The sequence below is a fragment of the Lupinus angustifolius genome, unplaced genomic scaffold, assembly GCF_001865875.1.
Source record: "Lupinus angustifolius cultivar Tanjil unplaced genomic scaffold, LupAngTanjil_v1.0 Scaffold_9_171, whole genome shotgun sequence".
In the NCBI taxonomy this organism is placed as follows: domain Eukaryota; kingdom Viridiplantae; phylum Streptophyta; class Magnoliopsida; order Fabales; family Fabaceae; genus Lupinus; species Lupinus angustifolius.
The window spans coordinates 47,336-57,670 of record NW_017718268.1 but is presented as its reverse complement, the minus strand read 5'-3'; the positions used below and the strand labels follow the sequence as shown (position 1 = coordinate 57,670).

Sequence of the window (10,335 nt, the reverse complement as noted above, 5' to 3'; positions counted from 1 at the left end):
TGGAACAGAAAAAATAAAAAATATAAAGAGTCCAAGACAATGGATTTAAACTAATGGTGTTTGTCTTCTAGAGAATTTTAATCAAATGTTATGAAACTCGAGCCAGATGTTAAATCGAAAGAGTTCTCGTATTAGGTTTAACCGATTTAACCGGTTAAACCCTCCCGTCTGATATAATTAATAATTTTATTTATAAATATATGATTATTTAAATGTAAAATTTTATATAATTAATAATAATGTATAATTATATTAAAGTAACGTCTCTTTATCTTTTTTTGGATCGGAGAAAACAAAAGATTAGAGTAGCAGTCCATTTTTTAAATTTTTAAGTGAACCGTCCGGTTTACTTCCCGGGTTAATCCAGTTTAACCGGGTTTAACACAGTCGGACTGGACTTTCCCCGATTCAAAGTGGTTCAACCTTATTCGGTTAAAACTGTAAACCAAAACCGTTTTCAAGTCCGATTACGGTCTGGTTCGCACAAGACTGATTTTAGCATCAATTTAATCACTCTATAACAAAAGTTGCCATCAACATGTATGATATTATATAGTACTGCATAACCATGTTAATATAGTGCTGTCTAACAACTAATATTCTAGTATAATAAAGTAGTACATAAAGATCAAAAGAATTATGACTTAGACAGAAATGGAAGGACAAGCCAAGCATAATAAAGATACATGATTTCCATGAGTTAGCAATTGGTTTCTAATGACAAATTAATATATAGAACATCATAACATCGTTCAATTCATATAATCGACTCCATCAAATGAGATTAAGGTTTGGTTGTCGTAATAGTAACAGAAACTTACATCTATCCTTTAACCACTTGGAAGGCAGAATACATGGTCCATCTATATGCGGCAAAGATGCCTTTAGTTCTAACTACTACTGTGGCTACATCTCAAAGATTTCTTTGGGAGAAAAGAGGAGCCACTGGGAAAGTCTATAGTTGGCTTAAGAGACTAATTTGAACAACTCAATTTAAAGCCATTTTCCAAGGAAAAAATTACAAACTTAAAAATTTGAGTCTAGGAATTACTCCTTAGGGCTTATTTGTGAGTTAGATTTTGGAGGGAAAAGAAAGACTTGAGAGCAATGAAATGCACTTCTGAGATGACTTCGAAATCTTCTTTTTTCTTTCCTCTCGCACCAAAATTCAACTCACAAACGGACCCTTAGTCATCTCCAAATGACATTCAAGTGGGTTTTTTGGTCTTCTTTGACGTTTTGGCAATAGCATCACATATCTCTCTTTTACGTTTGTTGTTGTTATGCCTTTCATTCCCATCCATGGTTCCTGAATTCTTGCCTTGGACTTCTAAAGCCTCCTTCACAAAAAACTTTAACCTCCATAAAGTTGACTCACTCTGCTTAAGGAGCACAAGATACTCATTTCATTAACAAGCTCATTATATCAATTTCTGACAAATGAATGTAACTGAAGATGTACTCTTGTAAAACTTGGAATGATAAAGCAATTATATTTATTTATTTCTTTTAAACTTTTCTGAATACAACATATACATATAAAAATGTGAAGATATATAATAAGTATTGAGTAGTGACCTGAGCATCCATGTCAAGATCCACCTCTTCAACATTTGATTGAAAACTGGGATTATTTTCTGCAACAATTGCCAACGCTTTGCTTAGATCTTCAGGCGACAATCGGGTGAGAGCAACTCCAAGCTTTCTTTTTTCTTCAGTTGACAATTTTCTGAAACCAATTTTCTCCAATTTAGCTTTGTGGGAGTGACAAAGTAAAGCTTTAATATCTTCCAACCATAAGGCCGAAATTTTCGAAAACCAACTCTCCCAAACGCTTAAGTTGTTAAAAAATCAAGAACACCAGCATGGACCTTCTTACGGGTGTGGTGACACTGTCGTTTTCCTTCTCAACATTAGTAATTCAGCACTTATTTCAGTTTCAAATTTCACAACTTAAAAAGACTGATCTAGAATCCTAAACAGAATGAATATGTAGATAGAAAATGAATGGAATTTTTTCCAACAGATACATTTGCTCTCAATAGCAGAGCAAAAATATCCCCTTTCCCATCCCACCCCCAACACACAAAAAAAGATAGAAAGAATCATCACACATAACATGCATACAATGGTTTAACAAGGAACATAAAAATTATAGGCCAAAATATAACAGATAATTTTTTGGGTGTATTCTTCAAGAAATGTAATGTAACAGAACTAACCTGCATCTTCTAACAACCATCTCACGTAGCTCTTCTAAATGCATATCCACTTCATACAGCTGAGAAGATACAAAGTAAAACATCTTCAGCAAAGTCTCATGTTTAATAGAATCAATACTCTCATATTTTATGTATTCTATTATGCTTGAAAAAACCAACAGATTAGTTGAATAAATTTTATATGATCCCAAACAAAACCCATCCTGAAGTATGTAAAACTCTCCCTCAATACCTCATTACTTAAGTCTCTAGCCATTTTGGCATGAGCTGCTTCTTGAGCAAGCTGCATGGCTAACTGTGCTTCAGCTTCTTCCTCTTCTCGTCTTTCTTCCTACACTTCAATAACTCAAGATGATAAGAACTATCAAGAAATTATTGATAGAAAAAGAAAATCTCAGTAGTCTCCACAATGAAATAGACGCCTTATTCAATTTGTAATCAAATTCCATCCTGCCCAATAATTGATCTCAGGGAAAACAGTGGAATTAGGTTACCTCTTCAGTGACTTTAGGCAGAAGTTGCAACCATTTCTCCTCAAACTTGGCCAACAAAGTTTTTGCCATCACATGGACATCACTTTTTTCGTCATTATATTTCATTGCATTCTTGAAAACCAACCTCACATCAGCACAAATTTCCCGAACATTTTTATATCCAGCAGCATCCTTAGCCTCCATTTGATTCTTAATGGTACTGAAATCCATAGGCTTATCAATGACCTAGTATGTATCATATACAACAGATTGATCAAAGGCATAAACAGAGATTTTAATGGAAAATCAGATACCTGAAACCCACAGTTCTGAATGAAAAATTCAGTATTAGTGCATTATTAATCCACAACCAAAAAATACACCCGGGTATTTCAAAATCATCCACTTTCTTTATATTATTAAGTATGTTTATTTAAGAGAAGAGGAAGTGTTTAAATTACAAAATATAAGAAAACCTCAACAAACAAAAAGGAAATATAATGAAGGTCAAAAGTCTCTCGATATCAGTAACAGTAATGAAATAACTTGATAAATTTGAATACACATAACCAGACCTCATAGTAGTCATTTAAACCAAGGCCCTCCACATCCACAGGTTGCATAAAAGGCCAAGCCCACTTGTGTTGAGTGATCTGATGGAAAATGACCAATTATTGGAGACCTAATTAGTAATTAAAAAAAAGGAAAGACATGCACTATCACAACTTCATCTACCACTCAAACACTGTCACCCAATGGCATGGGATCATTTTCCACATACAATATAGAGGAAAAGAAAAAATATAGCATAATCAGGACAAGAAATGTGATCACCACATACAACATAACCAAATGAAATACAGAAATATTTTGTGTAAATTGTTCTGCGAATAGAAATCATCATAAAAGCATATCACAAACGATACTTGGTTACGTAGATGATTCAAATAAGAGGCACACTGAAATGAATTTTCCCATATACGAAAATCTTGGACCCTGGTCAACAATACTTCTTTTGATATGTGCATAGCATATCCACCATGTAACTCCATAAGAAAAGGTATACCTTTGTAAGACTTGGGTATTCATTTATATAAAATAAAAAAACCAGAAAATTGGTGTAATTTTCAAATTAAAAAATAAAATAAATAACAAGCCTCCATACAAACACGATATCCTCAATCAAAACTAATATGAATCCTCCATATATGTTTTGTAATTTTCCACTCAGTACGGGCTTCAGCTGTACTCCTGCTTATCCTATAACTGGCTTCCCATTTTCTTTTTGGCAGGATCATTGTGTCTTCACACTTTTTGAGTGTGGACTAATCCCTGATTAAGCATAAGGCTTTGCCCTGCTCCGTTCACTTTTATCATCTACAACTATTATTCTTGAATTAGAATCACCTTAAAGTTAAAGGTTCCAAATATTGCATTGTAGCCATCTATACATCTTAAATTTTAAAATTAAATAAACTAACTTTCTGTAACAACAAAGTATAGCATTTCCATGATCGTATTAGTTTTTGGGAATATCATGCCAAAAGAATGGATTTCCTACTCACAAATGTATTTACGAGAGGAAGATATGCAAGACCTACGCATCATAGCTAACTGTTCAGTGCACTAAAAGTCTCCCGAGAGAACAGAAAAAGAAAACAAGAAACCCCAAATTACTCCTGAATTAATTATGTTCTTGAAGAAAAGAAGAATAATCATTATAAGATGAAAAAAAGAAAGAGAATTTACTATTTAAGATTGTTACTTGGTATTATCAAAAACTACAGAATTTATTATCCAAGGTTGTTACTTCATACTTGGTTTTATCATGAGTTGGAACAGATGATGCATAAAAATAGAAAATTACATGAAAATGCACGGAACAAGCAAGGCAGATTTGTCAAAATAATCAAAAGTTACATTGAAAATTTAATAAAATATAAAAATAAAGTAAAGACAATCAACATGTAGGTGCAAAGAGACATTTCCACAACCACTGCACACTACAACAAATTTTAACAAAAAACGAACTATAGATTCATACCTGGCGTAATATTGTGCCAAAGTGCCGCATGAGATCTTGCATTCTCTTTGAAGCAGCTGCTTCTCTATGTGATGTGTCCTGCTGCTGCTTCTTAATACTTGAAACATGTTTCTCCTTATCTTTATCCTTTGTAGCTGAGCTACCTTTAGGCACATATGTTTGTTTCTCATTCACGCTCGAGTAAAAAATTTCTATGTCATGCACTTTCTGCTCAAGCTGCAGGAGAATACATAACACAGAAAATTTGTAGAAGTGCAAATTTAACCAAGAACCATCATACAGCAGAGAAAAGGCAGCACCTTGATTAACCAAACAGATTAAAACCATTGTTAATGCCTCTTCAAAGTTATGAATGCACAGGCAGTTTTTCATTCCTCAAATATTATAATAATCAAATGAGTATAATGTGATTTAGGAAAAACTTCCATATTTTAATATTTAGACATAATAAATTTACAGAGGCATTATTTGGTTGAGAGAAAATAATAGCATACATAATTGTGGTCGATATAAAACATAAATGCTAATTGAGTGTTTCATCAAAACTATTTTCAATTAATCACAATTCACAAATATAACATTTGGGATGATTATCATATAGAGTTAATGACTTCCGAACACATTGAAGTTAAATGCAGCAAAACTGAAGCAACAGTATAATAGAAGTTTATCAAAAGAGACAGAGCAGTTCTTGTCCTTTTGTGCAAACTGAGGCTTGTGTTTTAGTGGTTCCCAATTCTTATAAAATCTGTCTTTTTTTCTTCAATAACAACAACAACCAAACCTTAATCCCACTAGTGAGAAATTTTTTTCTGAAGTATGCAGATGCGTTGCATGTGCAAGAGACTCTGAGCTGCCTACCGAGAAAACTTTAAAGTGCTAGAATGCAAAAGATTGGTTGCAGAAGTGATAACTTTATTTATTTTATTATATCTAACAAAAAGATATTCCATTTCTTCTCTGCATTGTTGATTCTGTCCATCTATGCACACACACAGAAAACAGTCTGATAAAGGAAGATACTAAATTTTATTTGAAAGTATACCAATTTTTTTTTATATTAATAAGTATTATTACAAAACATGTTTCATGCAACACATGAAGGAACGAAACTAATTAAACATATACTATCCTTGCCCAGGGAAGGGAAGGTTTTTCTTGTTTATTCTAAAATTTTGCACTTGTATTGTATCCCTGCAAAAGAGCTTGCATTCTTTAAATCCAATCATTAACAACTGTGTGCATTATTTTGCTTTATGTGTCTTGCTAGTTTTGGGGTAAAAATAGGAACATAGTGACAAAATACTCAAATAATAAGAGGAAAAGAATTACAAAGAAAATTTAAGCCTATGTCCCCAGGCAGAGACAGCAGATAAAATTTCACTAATTGAACAAACGGAGAATATAAAAGTGGCTTAACCCAGACCCCAAATGCACCCAATATTCCTGCTGACTACCACTATACTTCAACTGCCAGTATATGTTTACTCTTTACAACTATATTCGCTAAACTCTTAGTAAAAAGATTAATCAAAGAACCTTACATACTTGACTGAAAGTATTAGAGGATTGGTGGGATTTCAAACACGCATCACTTAGCCTCTTTAGTCTTTACTTGGTGTTGAATCACATGCCACATTCTACTGAAGACTGCACTTTGCAGTGACCAAGTTAGTTCTATGCTACAGCTCTTATGGGTCTCAGAAAAAAATGTCCATGAATCATGCATCAAATGCACACTATTCAACTAAGAAAGAAGGCTGCACAAAGCTGTAGATGAGCCAAAATCTTCAGACTCCAACAATTACCCATTTTTCACAGTATGTTGTTTTGTTTTGCACAAAGTAAATTGATATGGCACATGGCATTCAGTTAAATCATGCAAGATGGCATTAACTTCTTGCTGGATTTAACGAACAAAGATCTGTTGTTCCAGACCATGTCCCATATATTGTCCTAGACTAATGATAATGAAGCAAAGAGAGCAATAATAATGAATGTTTAAAAAATTTAATCGACATGACATGTTTTCATTGGCACGAGACAGTATATGGGACAGCAGATCTCTGTCCGGATTTAACAAGACAGCACCATGCCTTATTGTCATACCATAGTATTATGCCAAAATTAGCAATAAAGCTCGCTGTCTCTAAGGCTTAGCTAATGAGTGAAAGATGTGCATGGTGCACGAAACACAATCAATAAAATCTAAGCCACACTACAATAGGATTTCCGAGAAGCCTTTAAAGAGAAGCTACGCGAAAATAAAAAATAACAATTCAACCCTTCACAGATCGCTACCTACAAGCCAATAAAGTCACCCATTATTTCCATCAGCTGTAACTGGTCACAAAGGCCTAGTGCACAAGGCTCTCCCCTAGTGGGATTTGGGGAGGGCAGATATAGGCAGCATTAGATGTACACAGTCTTACCCATATAAATGGAGAGATTGTTTCGAGAATTTGAACCGGTGACTTCATACGTGTACTCTAATTTTGAAGTAAGAAAATGTAAATGTTCTATGTAGCGTGATAAAATCTGACCTCCTTACTTAACAAATAAACTAACTCAAGAATAATACTTGCCACTAATTCCTTAAATAATACTTACCTTATCAACCTTTGAAATTATATTATCAACACGATGCTTGAAACCCTCCATCTGAATCAAATCGCCGTCAGGGTTTCCCATAAAAACATTTATCGCCTCTGATATCGACGCATCAAAAGCTTCCATCTGCAACAAAGAACACTACACAAAAGACAAAGTGCCAGTTAATATTAAGTAACAGATGGTATCGTAAATAGAGAAAAACTTAGGTACAACTTAATAGTGATGTTGTTCTCCTATATGTAATAGCACATCAAAATATATATTAAAAAAATGAAGTGGTAATCCATGAAGAGAAGGAACAGAAAAAGAGGTTAGTACCAGAAAGTGAGTTGCGACGAGACAAGCAAGACGGTGCAGTAGAGTGGTTATTCATTGTGTCGCGAGGTGCTTCTCTTATTAAGCCTTTCGGCGTTTCGGTGATTCAGTTCACCCTCCATGTCACACGACGTCGTTTCTCAACGGATAATCATAAGCTATTTATTTAAGGGAAAACTCTTAAAATCCTAATCATTACAAATTATTTTTTTCTTATTAATTATCCTTACTGGATTGGGTTTCACGTAAAATAATATTGAGTTAGTAATAATAGTGAAAAAATTTACTCATACTTCGTTAATCTCAATCACTATTGTTTAATTTTAAATTTTTATCTATCTCTATTATATAGCCTCTTTCAATTCTATAATTTATTTATTCTCCTAATCAATTTATATTAGGGTGGTGGTTTTCTCCCACTAGTATTTATCTTTCATCGCTCAAATCTTAAAATTTTGATTTTATTCATTAGAACAACTTTGTTAATGGTTCAAATGCATAATAAAGTGTCACATCTAGTAACGATAATGAGTTTGGATGGACCCAAAAATATACTACCTAGACCCCCACAATCCTACTATTTTGGGTTCTAGACCCACACAAATACTTATTGGGTCTGTTACTATTGGGTATGCAGCAAATCTATAACAACCTAAAAATTAAGAAAATATTTATAAAATTGTAAACAATTTATATATTTGTGCATATGTTTCTTATAATTATGTGTATTATTTTAGACAATAAAAAGAAGAAGAAGAAAATAATAATTACAAAACATAAGTACAAATTACAATTTTAAACTATCGCTTAAACAAAAATATTTTTACTAAAAACATAATTTAACATAAAACAATAAAACATATCAAATGTTTAATATTCATTTATCAACATAACATTACATAATAGCTAGCTAACACACATGATATCACTACTTAACAAAATAATATCACAATTATAATAGAAAATATGTTTACTTATGTCATTGTATATATAGATATATACATTTAGGAATTGCATATTTGGGTACCTCATTACTCATACATGCACTCGTTCAACGACGAGTTTTAAAATCTTCGTTAATAACTACATGGGTGTCCAAAAAACAAATCTAAACTCGATCCATTACAAGTATTACTGACGGGTACCCACAAGTGTCGTATGTGCACTTTTCTTACCTCAATGTCCCCAATACACCTCCATAACATTTATTACTTTAGAAAAATTAGTACAAAAACAAAAGAACAATACTAAAATTCAAAGTGCAGAAATTTAAACAATGGATTGTCTCTTATCAAACACTTCTTTAATGTCACTAGCTTGACGTTACTTTGTGATCTTATGGATGCAGAGCTAGATCAACCAAAGCAATATGACATTGATATTTTAATACCAATGTATAACAATGTTTAATGCTTTCTAGCAAGAGTCACTACGCTTAAATGATTTGATCATTTTTGTGCTCTTCCTAAGACTCATATGTCTAATCATTAACTCTTTTAAGATATGATTTATGCTAATGATAAAATCATCAACAATGCTTGTATACTCTATGATATTGTACGATACACGAGCTAACTACTAATAAAGTGTCAACTAACATTTCATACGCAATTTTACTTATCAATTCCTTGACTTTCATAGTGAGAGGTTGATGTTCGGTGTAGACCAGTGCATGGTTGATGGTTCTTCAGGTTGAGAAACTTGGAGATTACTCAAGTGTGTGGTAGCAAACACACTTGAATTTCTAAATTTATCAATGAGGTGTTGATACTCCTCTGGTTTTCCATGGTTAGCTCCATGAACTTCTTAAGGGTATTTTCCAACTTGGAGGTTCTATATAGGAAAAGACCTTTCATGTATTGCATCCTCAGTAAAGGGTTTTGGGCAATACATGGTCGGGTGATTACCATGGCATCCCTCACAAGTCACCTTTTGTTGAATTGTGGCCATCTACCAATTGAGCATGTCCGACTGCTGTAAAAGCATCTTATTCTAGGATAAAAGTTCAGCACGAGTTAAGGAGTCATGGCTAATCGTCTCATAATTCATGTTGACTTTAGACCCTAAACAAACAGAAAATACCTCAAATGCATATCAATATACTCAAAATGTGAATAAAAATATAATTTAAAAGTGCTTAAAACAGTGATCTAAATATGTCATGCTATGATTTACACGTAAGTTCCCAACAACGACACTATTTCGCTATCCGACAAATTGGTATTGAAATTACAAAATGGCGTCACAAACAAACACAAAGTATAAGGGTTGTCCTATCCATATAGACTTGCTAAATCTAGTCTTTTAATAATTAGATTATCATCATAAGCTAGTTTCGAAAGGATTTTGGTGGTGTTTGTTTGTTAAAACGTCAAGTTATTATGAACTAAAGATGTTGGAGTTTTGAAGTGGGATTGATCTTCTATTCATTCTCCATAACTTCGAAACTAATCAAACAAATAATTCAAGAATGACTCTTACACAATGATGGATCTCAATACTACTAAAGTTAATGTCTTAATTTAGCAACTCATGCAAAAAAACTTTATGTCTAGTAACTTTACACAAAAGATTTAGAATTATGACTCATATAACAAACCTATATGTCTAGTAGTCTATGCATGTGAAGTTGAGTTAAGTGCACACCTCAATTGTATTAGCCGCCAAT

General features: G+C 33.1%; 1 protein-coding gene across 3 annotated transcripts; it reads right to left on the bottom strand.

Moving 5' to 3' along the window:
* Positions 1 to 657: 657 nt before the first annotated feature.
* LOC109337707 (transcription factor GTE1-like) lies at positions 658 to 7,800 on the bottom strand. Of its 3 annotated transcripts, none has more exons than XM_019574742.1 (10): positions 7,671 to 7,800; positions 7,350 to 7,475; positions 4,740 to 4,955; positions 3,271 to 3,348; positions 2,717 to 2,941; positions 2,455 to 2,553; positions 2,223 to 2,281; positions 1,579 to 1,729; positions 1,186 to 1,379; positions 658 to 1,052 (listed from the first exon to the last, which is right to left on the bottom strand). In XM_019574742.1, the coding sequence occupies exons 2-9, from the start codon at positions 7,473 to 7,475 to the stop codon at positions 1,209 to 1,211; spliced, it is 1,125 nt and encodes a 374-aa protein (XP_019430287.1). In that variant the 5' UTR covers positions 7,671 to 7,800; the 3' UTR covers positions 658 to 1,052; positions 1,186 to 1,208. The 3 variants fall into 3 exon arrangements, with proteins under 3 accessions (XP_019430287.1, XP_019430286.1, XP_019430288.1); XM_019574741.1 differs by having other exon boundaries at positions 658 to 1,029; positions 1,204 to 1,379; XM_019574743.1 differs by lacking the exon at positions 4,740 to 4,955 and having other exon boundaries at positions 658 to 1,029; positions 1,204 to 1,379.
* Between the last annotated feature and the right edge of the window lie 2,535 nt (positions 7,801 to 10,335).

Bases quoted from the DNA above. Each gene is read 5' to 3' on its own strand.
- LOC109337707 (XM_019574742.1), bottom strand. From the start codon at position 7,475: ATGGAAGCTTTTGATGCGTCGATATCAGAGGCGATAAATGTTTTTATG. The intron at 3,349-4,739 runs GTATGAATCTAT...ATTTTCCATCAG, and splicing joins TTGGCACAATATTACGCCAG to ATCACTCAACACAAGTGGGC. The intron at 2,554-2,716 runs GTAACCTAATTC...ATTGAAGTGTAG, and splicing joins TGCCTAAAGTCACTGAAGAG to GAAGAAAGACGAGAAGAGGA.